Raw genomic sequence first — 21,027 nt, forward strand, 5'->3', positions numbered from 1 at the left:
AGTGATGAATATATTTATGTGATATTAGAGCATGTACATTTTTTGTCAATATTGTCTTAATAAATTATGTGGTGTATTTTTTTGCTTTTGTTTCGACGCGCTTCAAGTGCTAGGGATGCTGTGATAATTTTAACCCTTACAGTCCCCTAAGGACTTACCTGGATGTCCTTAAAAGCTGCGGGAAGAAAGCTATTAGGACGCAGAGGCAGCGGCATCTATTGAAAGCCTCTCCCCCGGCATTCTCCTGATCCTGGCGTATAACCGTGCCAGCTGCAGACGCTGGTACACCGTCCTGCAAAGAATGCCCCATCACGGGATTGAGCGTTCCCTGGCGGGAGTTCTCACCACTGAGTTCAAGTACAAGACAAGCGAGCCTCAAAAAAAACTAAAGGTCCCCTTAACCCTTCCACAATAACCAAAACAAAATCACTGCAACTTGAGTCAATAGCATTAAAAATGTGAAGCATGGATGTGGCCCTCTGGAGCATAAAACATGTCTGTGGGGTATGACGTAGATCGGGTCTTGGTTCAGCTGCCGAGCCTACAATATGGAAGAAAATGTAAGCAAGACGGCAAAAGGTTTTTCTTTTATTGGTATGTTTTATGTGTCCTAGTGATGTATGATTTGTGGGGGTTCATAAAATATGGAAAAGGGGCCCACATCATAGTATGACAAAAATATTTTGGTCCTTTTGGTTATGAAAACCCCTGGGACTGAAGGGGTTAACTAAAACTGACTCAAAGCAAATTGTAGGCGAAAGGGGCAGTAAGAGTAAAGCAGAATTTGTAAATATGCTTATATTCTAATATTAGACTCTTTTGGGAATGATCCAGCTTTCTAGTTTTGTTTTAATATAACTGCGTTTACAAATGGGCAGCAGAGCAATCAAAAACCGAAATCCCCCCCCAAAAAAACATGCATTTTCTGTTTAGTCTGGAAATGGTAACAAACTAAACCGATTTTATAATAAAGCAGAAAACAGTTGGATTTCTCTCCTGAATCTTACAATAAAGAATCACCAAAAACACAAATGGAATTATTCACAGCTTTTATAAATATAATGAGAAACAATCTAACATTTACAAATAGGTCTTTTGGTCCAGATTCAGGCAGTAGAATGAAAAAAAAATACTATTTAAAAAAAAAAAAAAAAACCACCCAGCACCAATCATATCAACATGGCTGGCTGATGATGGTGGGCATTGCTATGTTTAGTATAATATGGACAGGTTCAGGATAAAATATCTGTACCGGGCAGCGCATGGACTGGAATGTATGCTTAAAAACTAAGGGTAACTGGGATAATCTGTTTACGTATCCAAAATGGGCTTATCCGTGATCACTACGCGCGAGGCTCACAAACCAGTGATAGTTTGCAGCAGCTGGAAACACGTACGGCGTCGCTCCCCATACAGACCTTAACAGTTCCATAAATCAAGCGTCTTTCTGAAACAGAACATCCAAGCAAAGCATTCAATAAACGTCCAACTATCATACAACGCGACGCTCGCAGCTCATAATCTTTACTTCTACAGAAATCCTGGGCAGCCTGTAAGTAAGCAGTTTCCCTAGAGGTAGTTATGATATTCCCAATTATAGCTGGAATGGTGAAAACCAGGGGGGGGTTGCTAGGACCTACGTGCTTGACAAAGGGCGTTTGGTCTATAGAATTTAAAAATACAATAAAAATGCAAGTCCAGGCAGCGTCGATTTTTGTAACGTATCGCTGCTTCTATTACAGAGCTTTACTTAGTCCAAAGATTATTTTTAGTGGTCCAACATTCAGAGAGCCTGCTGTAAAAATCACAAAACCTTCTTAAAAGGTCTTGAAAGTCAGCAGATGTTAGAAATGTCTTTGGAAAGTGCGAGCCGCATAGGCAGCGCTGGACTGGAGAAGCGGAGCCCCTCTGCGAGCGTCCCTCCCTTTTATTGTCGTAGCTATTATAAGGGTAAAGGTCGCCGCTGATTTGGGGGAGGCAGAGGCTTTATTACACAATCTGGCTTTGTAAGGGCGGATTGTATTTTATCGGTTCATATTATACTGTATGGTTATTTGTTTTCTTAATGCCTCCTATACCCTTCAATAAATCTATGGCCATCATTATCCAATTTAAACATGGTTTCGGTTTTCTGTTGTACAAGCAACGGGCATCGGAGTAGCTTCTCTTGTGCTAACAAACTGATATCCACCGTTGCATTCCTTTTATCTAGATATGGCGGGCTCTATTAACGTGTGAATGCCTTCTTCCATCAAAAGCAAGTCAAAATGGGACTCCCAGGCTTGGCGCTTATGTATGCGTCGGAGTCTCAGGATGTAGAGAACGATGGAGAGCAGCACCACGAGAATGCAGGCGAAGAACAGGTAGTGGTTGTAGACGAAGGAGATTCTAAACCAGCTGGAATGGGCCGGCCGAGGACTTTCTTGCCGTATATCCCTGAAAAAACACACAACTCACCTTTATTAGCAAATATCCAAAATGCTGCAATGCTAAAGGAACACGTAATACCCATCATTTCAATCGTTATGTGCAATGTATTCATCTACATAAGGCTGCTGCTATCATAACGGTAGCATTCTTTATATCTCACGGTCTATTTACTAAATGGAGAGTTTGCAGGAGAGTTGTGATTTCAAACTTGCCTATTCATTATGAAGAGCCAACTCTGACCCTGCAAAATTCGTTATATAATTTGTGAGGAGACTGGAGAAATGTCATGGATTTCACTATACATTATTCCTGATCTCGTCTGCTTTACTATTTCCCTGCAGTAATTAAACCCCATGTCTTTGATGAGCATTCATTAAGCCAGGATTAGGTAGGCGCAGAAAAGATACGATTGCGCATGAGAAAAGGGGAACTTTGGTGAGATTTTCCTGGCCCTGTCTATCAGCGACGTGCGTATTAACAAGAGGCTGGGGTTGAGAGTAACACCAGGGATTTTCTAAAGCATGATTCTATTTTTTAGTGGAAGATGGTCATTTTTACCGTCCCGGCTCTGGCCCAATAATCGTTACCTGAGAGGAAGAAATCGTGTTTTGTAGAGCATCGCTCCTAACGTCCACTGCACCTCCTTGTCGTATACCAGCTGGGCCGTCTTCAGGTTTAAATAATCGTTTGGAAAATGAAAGCCATCATGGAGAACTTTATGGACCCATGCAGACTTAAAGCACTGATACCTGGGAAAATAAAATGCATATATATATTTATTATATATTTCTATGGCTTTCCCATCTTTCACGGAAGAAATAGTTCTTTTATTAGGAAAATATTTTTCACATTAAGGAAGACTTTAAGACTTTCTTAAATGGAAAGGGTGGTTTTAACAGTATTCCTGCTCACTTCTGTTTCTGCTTCACCTAGAGGGTTAGATGTAATCCACAGAAGTGTTAATAGGCTAATACAGTAGATTCAGGATAGCTTTATGCCTAAAACAAGACCAAGGACTACTCTAACCCTGAGTCTTTACATCAGGAAAAACAGGCAGACTAAAGGGAGAGAATGGTTTATATCTGACATCAAATTCTATGTTTCTCATTATTATTATTTCTTGTTTTATATATAGCAACATCATATTCCACAAAGCTGTTCAATGGGATTTGATTATTCTACCTTCATATCACCAGGTAAAAGTATATTGCCTTACTGTAGTATTCCAATGGACCACCGACTGTCCCGTACTTACTTGAGTCTGTGCTTGTCGGCGTGGACTGAGTACAGGCGATTGTTAAATCTGTCCAATAATGTTGCCCAAGACATGCTGCAATAATCCTTGAATGAGAAGAGTAAGGATTTAGTTTCCAAAGCACTGTGGACAGGACAGTAAAAGGAAACGCATCTTTTGTTACATACCTTCGCCGCTTTGGCAAACTTTTGGCTGTTGTAGGGACCCCCCATGCGCAGCACATCTTCTGAACTGTAGTGAAACTCGGCAAAGCCATAGAACTCACTGTTTGAAAAATCGATAGCTGGTTGGTAGATGCCGTTCAGATAAGCCTGGGTGTCATTGGACTTTAAAAGCAGTGGTTCCAGCAGCTGCCTGCAACCGTCCCAATCTCCTTTTCCAGTAATATATAGGTCCGCGTTCTGCCTATGGATCTTGTCTGTGAGGCCAACGGGCAAACAGGGGTCCACATATGGGGTGCTGGGATCTAGGCCTGTCTGCTGCTCAAGAACCCTGACATAGTCATATAAAAAAACAAAAAGTACATTAAAATAAGTGGGTAAGGTTTAAAACATGCAAAAAAGTAGGAGCCAAAGAGGAAGATGCCCAACGCCCACGCTAGTAGAGACACTATCACAGTACATACCTGTTTTTTGTCACGGTGTCATTGAACACCATGTCCTCATAGCGTTGCCGAGCAAAGTTTCCGCCGAAGCCCATGAACGTAGTAACGTAAACGCGATAGACGTGCTCTGTATGTTGCAGATCGCAACCCAAATTAAATTCTGCGAACATTGTTTTTGCAGCTTCCTCCTGAAATACAATTTAATACGTTATGTGACCATCCAAAAAGAAGAAGGAACTCACTTTGATCAATCTGGTTGTCAGGTGGGAAGAGCTGTCACTGGCTGTGTGTACCTACATGTTCTGCAGAAGGCAAGGTCATAGTAGTTGGAACTTCATAGGCAATCTGAAGAGAGCCACCCCCCATGTCCATAATGCCCACTGTCCTCTTGCGAATAATGGACTCCTCTTCTTTGCCTATGGTCACGGAAACAACAGCATCGTGCTCTAAATATACACAGATTTAATGTGTTATTGGAAGGTTTACCAAAGCAATGACATAAATGGACCGAAAACAACCAAACACCCTTTATAAATAAAGTTTTATAAATAAAGTTTTATTTCGTACCCATGGGTACCATATGGAGAGACAGAAAAATTACTTAATATCACACAATAAGCATTGCGATGGGTCATCAGCACTTTAATACAAAATATGTCCAAAATATGTAGCTAGTCATGTACAAACAACTCAATGGACAAAAGGTAGGTTGCTTTTATCTTATATTTAATCAATAATTCCCCACTTGAAAGGTTTATGAAAATCACATTTTCTTCACCTTAATACAAGATGCTCATTTTGAAAAATTGGGTGAAAAGAACAGCGAGACAATTAAACTTTTTTTAAGCCCACGTTTACTCACCATCAACAACATGGTCAAAGCGCCCAAGGACAAAGTTGATACTGATCCAGGAATAGACACCTGAAAACACAATGAAACGGGAAAGTCTATGAACAATATTAGCAGAAAAGCAAGCACAGCGGATTCATTTTCTAGAACACTTTGCTCGGTGCTAAACGTACATAAATGTATTGAGTATATCTACGGCAAGGCTTGATGACTTTGTGTAGATGTTAGGAGCCGAGGAGACAAATCTCGGAGTCACTTTGATATTTGCCAGAAGAGGCATACCAATAAATATCAAAACAAATGCCCCAGGAAAAATATAGAACTCACTAGCTATAGAGCTTTCGTCTAGGAAAGGCTGAATGTATGGCAGCAAAAGTAGGAAATATTTTTGGAAGAATTTAAAGCAGAAATTGCTGGTCATGTGAAAAATACACTTAAAAACTTTTTTTTTTTTCATTTTTTGAAGCATGATTTGGGATGAACTTTGATTTTTACCACCCCGATTTCTACTTTCGGTATACACATATAAATGTACATGAAGCTTCCTAAATTACCTTCCTGTTTCCCTGAGATGACCTCGGCGTGGGCTTCGGAAAATAAGAAGTTGAATTGCTGAGGAATGTCCTTCACCAGGTCCTGAAGTATAGCCGTCTGCTGGCTGCGGGTAGTTCCCAAATTACAAAAAGATTACAGATTAGACAAGATTTAAAGATATAGTGCTATAAAAAATATAAAAAAGGTAAAAAACTTGGAAATGAATGTCAGAATGCGACTCAGTGATGACTGTCGGATCCGGAGTAGCAATTAAGTTTTTATTATTTATTTTTTTTATCTCAGACACCGCTATTGCTAGTTTTTATATAGTATAGAGTGGGTGAAGTTGGCAAACTATTTAAAAAGAAACGAGGATTAAATAGGGCGGCAGGATTATGATATTAACTCCAAAAAGCATAGTACAGATTCTCAGAACGTTATTCCTCACCTCTCGGGTAGAACTCTCATGCCGGCGGTACAGAGGATATATAACGGAGTCTCTTTGTGCTTATCCTTCGGGATATAGGACTCCGCGAAACTTAGCAGCGGGTGTAAGTACTCACTCGCTTTCTCCGGGGTTAATGCCATTGTAGAAATACCTATGGAGTATGTCACCAGCATTAAAAGTACACATTTTATACACGCACATGAAATTATAAAATGAAGCAATAAGGATCATTAGAGAATGATGTGGTTCAGTGATATTGGCTAAAGCAAACTACTGTTATTACAGTTAAAACTACACCATTTGTTTGTGATTATGTTGTCTTAAAAAAAGAATTCATGTACATAGATACCGATGTGTTAAGGGGTAAGTAATGCCTACAACTCCTACGGGTTTGGTGATTAATTTAAACAATCCCAAGGCTCGTAAGAAAAATAATGATTTTGTACATTTTTTTTAAACAAAAAAAGGATTTACATTCTTTTAATAGCCATTAAATTCCATGTTATAAAAAGCCATGGTTGCGATACACTGAACGTCGGAAAAGGTGTCAATCTCTACGCCGATTCCTTTTCCCTTGACAACAAACTTTATTATGAAACGGCTGATGGAGGATTTCTCTGCCTTAGTTGCCCCTACTATGAGCTGTTTCTATGAACATAAATAACGGTGTCTGGGCAGGGCACGCCGTTTGTTTCTATAGGTCCAAATTGTTATGCGATGCACTGGTTGTTATATGCTGCTTACCTATTGTACAGCGCTGCTGAATATGATGGTGCTATATACGTAAACAATGATAATAGCGATATTTGAAAACTCCTGCATTCTCATTATGAACTGCAGGTACTTAAAATGGCCAGTAGGTGGCAGCATGTGACTAAGAAATTAAAGTGGCTGTAATATTGCTGCTTAATTTAAAAAAAAACATGGTCTTCAATTCTCTTCAATTCAAAGTCTTACCTGGTTTGATCTTCTTAACCACAGGTTTGCTGCTCCGATCTCTCATTTGTTTAATATCAAGGAGATCATGAGGATTCCCATTATGCGGTGGCCAAAAATACACAAACACTCGGGATCCGCTGCTGCCGCAGTCAATGACGATGCCATAGTTTAATTTACTGTCCTTCGTATCAGTGGCTTCTAAATCTTCTATCTGGTCCAAGTATCTATCAGGAGGAAAGTCACGTGCATTAGAAATAATAAACTAGCTTTACATTCTGCGCTTGATACGGTACATGGCAAGTCTTTCACTAAAGTTGCTCCCAAGTTATCTATTTGAAAATATTTTTACAGTTAAGCTTCTAACTGTACTTTTTAATTTACTAAACGCAGCGTTTAACACTAAATACACAAAGTATCTCAGTAGAATGTGAAAATCATAGATTCATTTGAGATCTCTTTGGGACAGAAGTTTTGGGACAGCAGGTTTTTCTAACACAAAAATGTCCTAAATTTTCTTTGTCTAGCTTTATTTTATGTAATGTATTTATTGCATTTTAATACAGATTCAAGGAACGACTTGAGTTCTAACGATTCAAGTCCCTGTCTCTGTGTGCTACAGAAAATAAATCACATTACTTTCTTCAAACGCATAGAGTGCTCAACCATTAATGTCATTCTTTCACAAAAAACAGGACACCTTTCATAAAGGGGCATGTCGCTTAACAAGGGACAGAAAGTCAAATCGGTATGTTGGCAGAATTCATTTTATTTTCAAATCCACTCTTTGAAGTGGAGGGACGCGGGTTGGACACCCCTGTAAAACATGATGGTCAAAAGATCACTTGCAAGGACTACAGGCTGGAAATGTAATATCACTTCTAGAGAGCCTGGGATCCACCAGCTATAACGAGCATACGATGCAAACCGGTCCTGATAACTAGATCTGTACCCAATAAAAAAAACAGGAATTTGTGATTTTTCAGCATGTATGTTTAATAGTTGAGTAGTTACTAGAAGCTGGCCCTGCCGGTCAGCAGAGAAATAACGTCTATCCGGATACAGGCTAGGATTTCCCAGTCTGTGTCTAGTGAAACATTCCAAATAGATCCCAAATAGATCCACATATATTCCTTAAATTCTTATCATAGTCAGAGGGCAGGAGTTAAAGTATCCAATGCAACGTACAGAGATTTTACTTTAAGTGGAACTGCCTCCCAGCAGAGCGACGGACGTTATTACTGTAAAGGAACGTAAACATGCATGGGATAGGCATATGGCGATCCTGAATCTAAGCTGAAACCTATAGTAGGACCGGTTAAGGTTTGAGTCTTTACAGAAGGAAAAGCGGGCCGACCGGTTCTTATCTGCTGTTGAAGACTCTTTTGAAGTCTTCAACAGTCCTATGGAAAACATTACAATGTTCGCCCCTCCTCGCTACAGTTTATTTATACGGCTAAATCCAATTATTTCACATAACCGAATTGTAAACACGCTATACAGAACGCCAGACACGGTCATTAAAATGACTACGCTCCCCGGGACGTATCGCGTGACGGTAATCTTATAGATCGATGGGCATAATGCACACGAATAACAGTAATAAGAACAGCAAACGCCCCGCAGAGGATACTAATAGAGAGCTGATTATATTCTGCTTACATCTACACTGTGTCTGGATAACAGTAAAAGCTCATCTATTATATTTAATGATCCCACTACCAACAGGACCGCTACAGCACTTGGGTTTTGCTTAGTAAGCAGAAATTAAAATGGAGCCACTGGGCAACTAAGTCAACCCCCCGAGCTAACGGACTACTTTTGTTATTAGAATAAACATAACGCGATTAAGACTCCACAGGACAATGTGATTAGCCGGGCAGGAGCATTACGTTCCCGGGCCGGATCGGTTTCTTCTCCCCGGAGTGTTGCGTTAGTCGTAATAACCAGCAGTAAACCAATTGTCCCGCCATTCTGCGGTGGCCAAGCTGGAGCGCGCTCAGCTCGCGAGTCAAACCTCAATCGAGTTAGTTACTAAGAAGTTGTTTCTGTAAGCAAAATGGAGACCGCAGAGCAGGGAAGCGAGGAGCTCTGCGCGGCTGAGTCGTCTTTGTCTAATTTCATTACACGAGAACCCATCTGGCGCTTGCATTCACTTCTTGTTGGAGGGTCTTGCCGTTACATCATGTGCTTCATTCCATTGTTGAACCCTCGTGAAAGCTCTAAAAGACGGGTGGCCTTTGTCACGTTCCAGGACCCTAATCACGTAGTTAGCAGAGGGTATGGTTAAGCCCGCTTTCCACAGATCTGGTTAATGCGAATATTTACAGTGCCGAGTTATCCCTAATCCCAGGGATCAGTCCCTCTCTCAATCACCCAAACTATAAATCCAGCGTTCAGGATTTCTTTCCTCCGTGACCAGCAGTATTTACCTCCTATACATTATATTACGGTCATTTCTTACAGATTTGGGGGAGTAAATCTCACTTCCATGTGTAGTTGCTGTGATATAAGAAATATACATTCATATATTCCTTGAGAGACACATTGTTTAGAACTTAAAGACGGAAACAGCAAGCAATAAGACAACGTGTAATCAAGTTACCAGAAATGATCTCAGTAAAGTACAGTACATGCCCATCAGGTGTTCCATTTTCTGTATAGAGTAACGTACATCGTGTTTACAAAAACCTCGTTTCAGTTCATTTTCCTTTATCTGCTGATCCGGATGCCGCCATTATCGTCAGCGATGTGATTTATTAGGAGACTCTTCCTGTTGAGTTACCACACCAAGATCATTCTTTATGGCAATGCTAATGAAGTCTGATCCTCCACACACTCCGTTTAGTCAGAGCGTCTGGCTAGGTGATTAACACAGAGTCATTCCATTGTATTAACAATGGTCGGCGTATCTGTGTAGTAGAACGGACTTAGTCTCCGAGTCAGAACACTTATAATTTAAGTGGACTATTACAACCAATTTTTTTAAATGTTTTTCCTTAAATGTATTTATTTAGAAAATTTAGAATAAAACACACTAGATTTTAGAAGAATATGGAGATTTTACAGCTCATAAATTGCCTTTGCAACAAAACGGGAAAAAAAGAATTTTAAAACCCAAAAGATTTGAAGTTATAGTAAATTAAAAATCAATAGGAGACGCGGCTAATGGAAATCTATGCTGTATATGATTTTTTCTTTTAAATTGCCAACATTACAGAGAAAATGGAAACAAACAGATTGAGTTTCTGACCTTGACAGTTTATAATCTGCGGGATTTGTCGGTTCCATCAACGGAAGCTTAAACTGTATCCGTGTATTAAAGCACATCTGGCAGGAGCATAACGCAGAGACATTTAAAACCCCCTTCCAGTATTAATTAGTACCCACCGTGTGATGATATTTCCATAAAAGTATGCGTGCTGGATTTAACCTGTCATGTGCCAGTATACAAAATAATACATTTGAAATGTGTTCCATCCAGAGGTCAACTGATTAATGAGCAAACGCCTTTCTTTGATGTCCGCGCCATGAAATCATCAGCCTCGTGGTTTTGCTGATGTCTGGTAGACAACTGGGGAAAACTCTAATGAGTTAACGGTTTATCCTGGATAATTACCAAAGGACTTTTGTCGTGTCTAATGTTTTAGGGTTCTGCTTAGATCTCTCGAGCAGCTGCTGAAGTCGGAGTCACTTCAACACGTCTCAAGGAAGCCGGCATCTGGACCATTCCATACGTCTGACCCCGCGAGCAGCTGTGAATCTCAGACATAGGTGGTGTGAACACAGACACCTGGCATGGTATGATCCAATCTAGGCTAATTAAAGCACAATCATAACTATGGAATAATAATAATAAAAAAAAAAACCTCTCCTCTGTAACGTGAGTCTGGAGTCACCTTGATCCAAAGAAACTGCCCAACAGCGCTTTGATTGTTGAACGGTATTGGGATGAAGGATCATTGTAGTGATTGTAGTGCGACTGCCAGCAAACGCAAAGATCCCCACATTAACACGTAAAATATCCGGCATTTGTGTTGATATTCATACAGAGCTAGTATGTGGCATTGTGGAGTTGGCCTATGTTACACATACAGAAGCAAACAAAGTATAAAGTACACCTTGACCTAAACCTTAGACAGGAATTTGCAAAGGCAGTGTATAGATCGGCTTGCTCTCTATGTAACCACAAGCTCATTTTCCACTAATTAATATAGATATGAACCAGATTATGTTTTATTTTAAAGGAAATGTTTTTAAAATATGTTGGCACATGCCACCTAGACGGTACAGAACAAGAGGGGCTTAACAGGTGTTTGTCTTCTAAACAGTCAGGTGAGAGATTTGCAACTTTCCCAGGAAAGAAGAAAAACAGAATACCGTGACATTTGCCTACAGATGAAAAAAATGCCACAGGCAAAAACGTTCTAAGTAAACGGCAAACTAAGTGCGCACTTCGCAGGCAATCCTTTCTACGAAATCAGACCGAGACTTTCTGCACATCAATACAGTTAAATGACGGTGGAAAAAATAAGTTCATTAACCCCTTCGAGACAAAGGCTGATTTTACTTTTTGTACCCTTTGTGACAATGGCCTTTTTAACATTTCTGCGCTGCTCGTGTTTAGCTGTAATTTTCTTCTTTCCCGTTTACTGAACCCACACACATTAGATATTGTTTTTTTCAGGACAAGAAGGGCTTTCTTTAGATGACATTGTTTTGATTGTATCATATTATTTACTATTAAAAAAATTATAAAATATGGTGAAAAATTTAGAAAAAAATGACTGTTTCTAACTTTTAGTTGAAAAATCTTTTACTCATCTATAAAAGGTAATGAAAAAACCTGCTAAATAGATTCTACTATTTGTCCTGAGTTTAGAAATACCCAATGTTTTTATGTTTTTTTGCTTTTTTCTACCCATTATGGGGCAATAAGTACAGGTAGCGTTTTGCTATTTCAAAGCCATTTTTTCCAAATCTGGTAATTCTTCCCCCCATGTGCCTTTTCGGGTATCTTTGAACCCGGCCAATGCAATTTTTGAAAACTAGACAGCCCAGGGTATTCCAAATGCTAGTATTTTAACTCTTTCCATGCACCATATCTACCACCAGTCTTTGTCAAACTTTATGGTAGTCATTTTTTTGCATTTGTTTTGTCATACACATTTTACTTCAGGTATGAATTAAAATGTTCTAGTTTATGTCACTATCACAAAACACCCCAATATGTGTTCAGCAACATCTCCTGAGCGCAGCGATACCCCACATGAATGATTTTGCCTGGCTGTTTGGGGGCAAAAGGGCCACATTTGGGGCATGCGCATTTTTCAATGTTGAACTTTGGCATTTGGGGATCCACTGCCCATGCCCTATTTGGTACATCTTTGAGCCGGGCCATTTCAGTGTGCCCAATAAACCCATATATTTTTGAAAACTAGACACCCCAGGGTATTTCAAATGCTAGTATTTTAACTCTTTCCATGCACCATATCTACCACCAGTCTTTGTCAAACTTTGTGGTAGTCATTTTTTTGCATTTGGTTTTCCACACACATTTTAATTCAGGTATGAATTAAAATGTTCTCGTATATGTCACTATCACAAAACACCCCAATATGTGTTCAGCAACATCTCCTGAGTACAGCGATACCTCACATGAATGATTTTGCCTGGCTGTTTTGGGGCAAAAGGGCCACATTTGGGGCATGCGCTTTTTTCAATGTTGAACTTTGGCATTTGGGATCCACTGCCCATGCCCTATTTGGTACATCTTTGAGCCGGGCCATTTCAGTGTGCCCAACAAAACCATATATTTTTCAAAACTAGACACCACAGGGTATTTTAAATGCTGGTATTTTAACTCTTTGCATGCACATATTTTACCACCATCATTTTTTCAAAGTTTGCAGTAATATTTTTGTGTGTGTATTTTTCCCACACACACCTACTTTATGTATGAATTTACAGCTCCTGGTATATGCCGCTGTCACACGACACCCCAATATGTGTTCAGCAACATCTCCTGAGTGCAGTGATACCCCACATGCATGGGTGTGTCATTTTTTGGGGGAACTAAAAGGCCACATTTGGTACGTGTGCATTTTTCTAATTGGAAATTAGATGTGTGGCCATCCTTCCCCCCGTGTTAATTGGGACGTTGTTGAACCCGGCCCATTCAATTTACCCCATCAAATCATAAATTTTTTAAAAGTAGACACCCCACGGGCATTTAATATGCCAGTATTTTAACTCTTTCCATGCGAGAATTGTTTTAAGCTAATATGCTAATTTTAGGACTTGCTCACAAAAATGTTTTTATATATATATATATATTTTTTTTATTATTTTTTTAAAAAAAAAATTTAACATTTTTTTTCAACTTGGAGGTTCCCCTGATAGTGACATCAGTGGGAAATGATTTTTACATTTTACTGTTTTTTACTATTTTTTTCTAATTATTATTAATTTTATTTTATTTTTTAATTTATTTTTACTAATCACACTGATTAGAAAGCTGGGCTCCATTGACTTGCATGGTGAATGCAGTACCTGTATTCAACCTGCAAGTGGAGCCAAAGTTCTCTAGATGGTCTGGACCATCTAGCGAACTTTTAAAATTTGTGGTTCCTGTTACAGGACGGCGGCCATCTTCCTTGATGGCGAAGATTGCCGGCAGCTGCGGCTGTGACCGCTCTCCGGAGCGGTCACAGCCCATCAAAAGGTTAGTGTTTGGTGTCGCTGGATGCCTCCTGATCGAGGCATTCCAGCGACACCATTTAAGTTTAGGAGGCGATCGTCGATCGCCTCCTAAACGCTTTTAAAACGGGTGTCCGCCGCCATACAAAGTATGGCGGATGTTGACGCCCCGTGGAGGGGCCAGAGATGGCCCCTTCGTGCCGATCGCGGCGTTGCTGAATGCCTCGAGGTCGAGGCATTCAGCAACGCTTTTTGGGTGCAGAAAGCGATAGTAGATCGCTTTCTGCACCCGTTTAAAGACGTGCCGGTCCTGGCACGTCAATTGTCGTAAAGCACATGCTTTTCCGTGCCGTGCCAGGACTGGCAATTGTCATTAAAACAAAACTAACACTTCGACGATTCCCTTCTAAAACGTTCAATGTAGTGACTGGTGAAGCGGATCCTTGCCAGCAAAATTCTGCAAATGCCGTGCCCGTACCTGGGAACTCTCCGGGTTTGACCCGGAGATTGCCGAGTGAAGCACCCGTTCTCCAGGTCAAGACCCAAATCCTCCGGGTCGCGGGGTCTTGACACGCCCCTCCCCACCCATTTTCCCTTTAAATGGTGGTGTTTCCCGCTGCCGCCAGGGGGAACTCCCACCAATGTCACAGGACCGCCGCCCGACGTCACTGTGCAGTCCTGGCCACGTCCCGCCCAGAAGTTCCCAGGTATGACCATGCCCAGTATTAAATCCAATTCAACTCCATTTATATGACAACATTCTTATATCTGACTAAGCACACCCATTCCCAATATAAAGTACGCTTTACATAGGCCAGTATATCATGTACTGATTTACAGCACTTTCATTTGCAGAAACCCACGTTCTATCATTTCCACCGAGCAGAGAAGTGATAATTAACACTTATCGGAGACTAATTATAGTGATATGAATTACTCCATGACGTCAGCTACAAGAGGTTAAAGTCCGCGTAGGATTTCCTGCTAATCACATTGGCCCCGGTATTATTAGAAATTTAGAAATGTTAGTTGTTGTAAACTGCAGGGTTCAAGTTGCCCCATTAGCTCTAAAACAGCAGTTTTAATTTGGTAAAACCCAGAAATAATACTAGTGATAAAAAAAAAATAATGTTTCCCATGGCATCGAGATACCTAATTAGAAACACAGTAAATGCGACTTGAGACGGAAAATCATATAAGCCTTAAATATACAAATCCTATATATATGTATGCCTAACTAACAAATAATCCACAATACGTCCCATATCTATATTTACTGGTCTGGGGTGTTTCGAGAGCAATACTGGAAATAACAGCACCTGCCATCCATGAGATTTGATTTGCATTCATTACACTGACCCATCAGTAGCACCCCTGCATGTGTACATGTAATAAACCGAGATTTTACGAGTAGGAAAGCCCAACCTGAAAATCCTGCTCAGCAGTATCTCTTTAGGCAATTAAAAATACATGTCTCTGCCCAATTTAGTAAACACATACATATTTTTAAATATCGATTAACAACTGGGTTCGTTCATTGGGGCAGCTAAAGAACTAGCTGTTTGAATTATAAGTAAGAACCTAAATTAAACATAGATTTATTGATTAAAGTGAGCTAGTGGGATATATGGCCGATATTAGTAACAATTATATGTTGTCACTGCCATGTTTCACCGTGTGGGGATGTCAGGGTCATCTTCGTATAGGGAGCGCACTTGACCTATAAATCAAGCTGCTAGCCAATGTATAAATGAAAACATATCCTAACGTGTACATGTCCAACATTTCAAAAGGCCAAAAGAGCGAGCCATCACAGGATCTCCCCAACTGGCCAATGCAGGACAGCGGGGAAGCTCTGCGGCACAGTGCCTCGAAATCAGGACTTTCTCGCCCAAAACCAGGACTGTTGGAAGGTATGCAACATGCAGGTGATAACTTCCTTTTTTAAAGTACCAACCTTAGATTTTTTTGATATATATAAACATGTATCCTTTGAACTAAAAGAAGAAAAAAAAAGCAGAGGAACTGTCAACATGGCCGACAGTATACGAAAATCAGAAGGTATATTAACTTTTGCTAGATATTTCTGCAGTCCAAAAACTCTGCCCGTTCATAAATACACTAAAAACCAGACTTTTCGACCCTAAATCAATACAATAATGATTTCAAGAACCGTTTACATTTAATGGTCAAAATATGTATTTTATTAATTTCCACTAAGAAAATGACCTATTTACTAACCTTCTGAATTGTCGATCTTGAAGTCTTCCTGAGCTCCAGATCCTAGGACTTATCGCCGCCATCAGGACCAGCAGAAATACCACAATAAAAATAACCAGCAGAGCAACGCGTTGGCGAGAAATCTGGGTCACAGAGGGCAAACTGCAATGCCATGATGCAGGAAACAAGCAGGAAAAACTAATTCTGGGGGGGAAAAAAAGAAGGTAAACTCTATATAGCCTGAAAATACCATCCTAACAAAATCAGCAAAGGTAGGTTAAAGTGAGGAAGGAGAACAAACAGTCTTCTGGAAACCTTAGCTTATCAGAGGCGACACTTATGGTACAAATAATTTCAGCTGAGCGGAGGTATTGTAATATAAAGAAACATGGAAACCGTAGAAGTTACCTGGCCATAGGCACTTTTTCCCTGTCAGTTGCTTTTGGTGTATGTGCGCCACATGTCACCTCTTCCTCAGCCTGCCCCCCAAAAAAGGTGATACAATACAGGGCATTATTGCCGTCGCCGCGGTGGCCACCTCCTCCGGCTCGGACTGTGACAGAAAAAAAAAAAAGGGTTACACCTGTCAGGTAACTTTAATTTCACACTCCAACCCCCATGCGATACACAAAATTGCCATTTCACGGATGTTGAACATTAACTCTAAAGATTATTGTGTGTGAATAGAGAGCACTTTGACACCTCGCTGCCTCCAGCCACCGATAATACCGCGTCTTGCTTAATTTACTTCTGGGCAGGAAGTCAAGAGGTGTTTCAAACGATAAGGCCAGAAATCTCATACTACTCAAGCGGTTTATACATACTTTGGGGCCACCTCAGCCATATAAAACCTGGGTGAGTCAAATTCAGACACGTCAAGCTGTAAACGGCCAAGGTTCAAACAAAATATAAATACACATAGCCAGCAATGGAGCACCCACCATTTTATTTTGTACAACATATTTAAAAAGATTTGATTTTTATATATATATATATATATATATATATATATATATATATATATATAGTATGCTTAATCTTTAGATGGCAGCTTTACCATTTCCAAATTACTATGGTAACCCCAAAGTTTGCAACATATATCTTTAATAGTCTTTGAGATACATGTCCAAAAAGGCTGAATTTCTAAGGGTTTAAAGAGTTAATTTCCAAAGCAGCTAGGATTTTTCAAGCTTTATTTAATACATGATTTAACACAAACCGAACACTTAAATGATTCCCCTCACACTGGTCACGTTTAAATAAAGTTAGACAGACTCATAACGAACACGAAACCAGAATGTCTTAGACTCACTTTTTCCTCTTTTTACATAGAGGCTTCCTATTTGTCGGATTTCGTAAAAAAAAACAACCTAATATTTCACACTTATCATCCAATTCGTCACGTTGGTAAAATACAATATAAAAAATCAACGCACCTCACAAAAATAAAACACCTTGCAGACAAATAACACCACAAAAAGCACCGTTACACTCACCACCCGGAAGTTGGGAGCCGGTATTGTATGTACTTAATGACACGTCATCATTTTTTTTACACCAACTTTATTGAAACTAAAACAAATTGGGATTGACAACGCTACACATTGCTTAACCCAGTGTTTTTTGTGGCTATAGTGTGACAGAAGAGGGATGTAAAAGAGTGTTTATGTAACATCATCAGACAGTATAGATTCTTTATTACAAATAAAGGATTAAAATAGAATATATCAAAATATTTTATAAAGCCGAATATAGACACCCTTGGATTAGGGGACCAGTCAGGTGAGAGAGAACTCAAGCCCTTCTTGTCCTGAAAAAAAACCGTATATGTAACTTGTGTGGTTTCACTAAATGGGAGAGAAGAAAATTACAGCTAAACACGAGCACCGCAAAAGAATTAAAAAATCCTTGGTCACAAAGGGTACAAACAATAGCCTGGTCCATAAGGGGTTAAATTGCGTTAACAAAGCAAAGGCATGGAAGAATTAATTTCTGTACTTTATCTGCTCATCTGGACCCGATTCAGTTTTTCCCACGGCTACACATGCCACTGACTGAACACAGTGAACGTACAGGACTATTTTACCATAGGAGACCAGAAAAGAGATTATTACTTTTTTTTTTTTTTATATAGCGCCATCATATTTCGTAGTGCTGCAAAATGGCTAGACAGGACATAACAAGTAGCATGTAACATACCAATTTGGCTTGCAGAAACAACAGGTTGAGGGCCCTGCTCAATGAGCTTACAATCTAGAGGATGTGGGATTCCTTGGCACTTGACAAAGTTTCATAGCACAACACATAAAGCCCTCTGGTCCTCGGTTAAGGAAAGTCCTTGTGGTACAGAAATGTCTGTATCTTCTCATACTGGTCTGATGGTGGTAAGTGACAGAAGAAATAGATGCTCGCTGTGCCCAAAGTTAGACATACTGGGTAATGAGCATGATGCGGAGACTCACCATTCTAAGGCCATATAAAATAAGTGCATTACTGCTGACCCCCCCAAATATGGGCTAACTTCATGCCAAGCCATTCATTTTTAGAATAGCTTTAGTAGGTACAGAGTGTTTTTTTCATACATGGCAAATCCTTATTAACTCGCAGTCCCAACTATACAAAGCAAACTGAGCCCAATCTCTCCATATAGAAGTTGGTACTGTACCAAGCCACTTATCAATGTCACCTACACATTATAGGGCCTTAGATAATGGGAGGACTGATGGAGAGTTGGGGTAGACACGGTGTAAGTTAGCCCATGAATAGATTCGGGGGGAGGCAATGAGGCAGTTAGTACCAAGTTAGTCCGGATTTACTTCTTATTCCTCTATTTCCATGGCGGAGGAAAGGTTCAGCTGGGTCACGTAATGCTACATTGCATGTGTACGTTCTGCATTAAGGACAGGCTGAGGCTTCTCCGTAGTAAGCTAGTTGTGTGTGTCTGGCTATGTTAGTGTGTATGGATATGTTAGTGTATGTCTGGGTATGTCGCTTTGTGTGTTTGTTAGTATGCGTCTGGGTATATTAGTTTGTTTATGTGCGTGTCTAGGTATGAGCATGTGCATGTGAGTATGAATTTGTGTGTTAACGTGCCTGGTTTAGTTAGTGTAAGTGTCTTGGTGATGATGTGTGAGCATAATTGTCTGTGTGTCTGAGTATGTTAGTGTGTGACTGTGTGTATCTGGGTATGTTAGTGTGTTTGCAAGTAACTACATGATCATTTCATTTTAGTTTTATTAATCATGCTATAACACAATGGGTGCAGATGTGGTTTTGGTGGGGGAGGCAGCATTTCATCCTTGGACCCAGGAAACAACTGAAAGTCTTCACTTAGCAGCACTTCATTCTGGTTCCAGCTTTACCATAAGGACCAGCCACATATTCTGGACTAGGCAATTAGGCCTTGGCCAGAGTTTATAAACTGCCATGTTTCCTGGAATAATGCCCATGAAAAGAAAAACACACACAGAAAGGCACTCATTAGAACACAATAGAACATACTGTATTGGTGCAACTGGCTTCAGCAAAGACTGTCACCTCAATCACCTACCATTTTCCGGTTTTATCTTTTTTGCATTTTGAAGACTATGTACACTATATGACCAAAAGTTTCTGGACACTCGACCATCACACCTTTATGAAATAGTTTGACACCCCATCTAACCTTTGCTATTGTAATAGCATCCACTCTTCTGAAAAAGGTTTCCACAAAATTTTGGGGACTTTATGTGGACTTTTTTGCCCATTCATCCAGTAGATGACAATGATCTCTTGGGATGAACTGGAAACAGAGATTGCGAGCCGGGCCTTCTCATCCAACACCAGTGCCTGACCTCCCAAATGCACTGGGGCGCAGTCATTCTGGAACAGGAAAGGGCTTTCCCCAAACTGGTGCCACAAAATATGGAAGCAGAGCATTGTCCAAAATGTCTTTGCTGTAGAAGTACTGCTTTTCAAGGTCAGGGTCTCAGCGACAGGAGCAGCATTACAACTAGCCCCCCACTCCCTGGCCACGATCCCTCCAAACCCGCCAGGGGGTAATTTAATGACTGCGGATATACAGATATATGTGCTTACGTTACTACGGTGTGAGTTAGTGATTAAACCTTGTTTTTTCTTTATCATACTTCAGAGTCTCTGAATATTAACCTTGTTTTAGGGCAACCTTTTATGTAACAACTCATCAGATGTGTTAATCAAATGGCTCTGGTACCTGTCCTCATAGAACCCTTGGCGCATCATTATTTAAAAATCGCACAGGGATGTCAGCCAAAGCACTGATCGGGAGGCTTAGATACCATGAGATCACTGGAGAGCGTGACGGAGTCAGCTTTGAGACAGCGTGATGCTAAGATTTTACCCCTTCTTCCTGAGATTAGAACGAAAACCCTGGGTTATTATTTATTATTATATACCCAGTGCATTATTTATACAGCGCCATCATATTCCATTGTGTAGCCCAAAAGTATCTTGACTCCTGTCTATTCTGCTGGCTTACAGGGTGCCAAGAAACATGAAGTTATACCGCATGACTGCGGGCGGTTTGGGGAAGGGTTAACACCCCTCCAGGAGACAGGGCTGTCCCTTCTCCCTTTGCTATCTCATGACCTTGCAGCCCTGACCTTGGGGTCTCCACTTCAAGGCCCACTATATTGCACTGCAACCCTAAGCCACACCCATGTCAATGATCCTCCTCCCGTCCGCGTGCTTCTGGGAGAAGACTGACAGATTCAGATCTTACGAAATAAACGAGGTTGGGCTATTACCGACATCCGCCTCAGCCATACAGCAGAGGGCTTTATTACCCCGCCGTCACCGATCCTTTAACCAATACCCTGGCGATAAACAAGGAGAACCAGAAAAGTAGGCCTTGGCTACCAATCAGCGTGCGCAGAGTCATGATGGACATGAACGGCAGCCATTCAGCAAAAGCTGTTATGCAATCGCTTCCATTCAGCTTCAATGACAACCCAATGGGTGAGGGGTGGGCGTGTCCTGGGCCCCGAGGCCGAAGGCTGTGGTGGGGGCCACGACGGCGCTATCGGAGCCAC

The 21,027-nt window shown here is 40.6% G+C and overlaps 1 protein-coding gene across 1 annotated transcript; it reads right to left on the reverse strand.

Moving 5' to 3' along the window:
- Positions 1 to 2,204: 2,204 nt before the first annotated feature.
- Positions 2,205 to 20,748, reverse strand: LOC149277622 (ectonucleoside triphosphate diphosphohydrolase 7-like). Its single transcript, XM_089502672.1, has 13 exons — positions 20,718 to 20,748; positions 16,385 to 16,529; positions 15,998 to 16,180; positions 7,079 to 7,284; positions 6,122 to 6,272; positions 5,694 to 5,797; positions 5,152 to 5,211; positions 4,587 to 4,735; positions 4,311 to 4,477; positions 3,853 to 4,177; positions 3,686 to 3,771; positions 3,018 to 3,179; positions 2,205 to 2,436 (listed from the first exon to the last, which is right to left on the reverse strand). The coding sequence occupies exons 1-13, from the start codon at positions 20,746 to 20,748 to the stop codon at positions 2,205 to 2,207; spliced, it is 2,001 nt and encodes a 666-aa protein (XP_089358798.1).
- Between the last annotated feature and the right edge of the window lie 279 nt (positions 20,749 to 21,027).

The sequence above is a fragment of the Sceloporus occidentalis genome, unplaced genomic scaffold (assembly GCF_023333645.1).
Source record: "Sceloporus occidentalis isolate IW3139 unplaced genomic scaffold, rSceOcc1.0.p SCAF_208, whole genome shotgun sequence".
Lineage (NCBI taxonomy): Eukaryota > Metazoa > Chordata > Lepidosauria > Squamata > Phrynosomatidae > Sceloporus > Sceloporus occidentalis.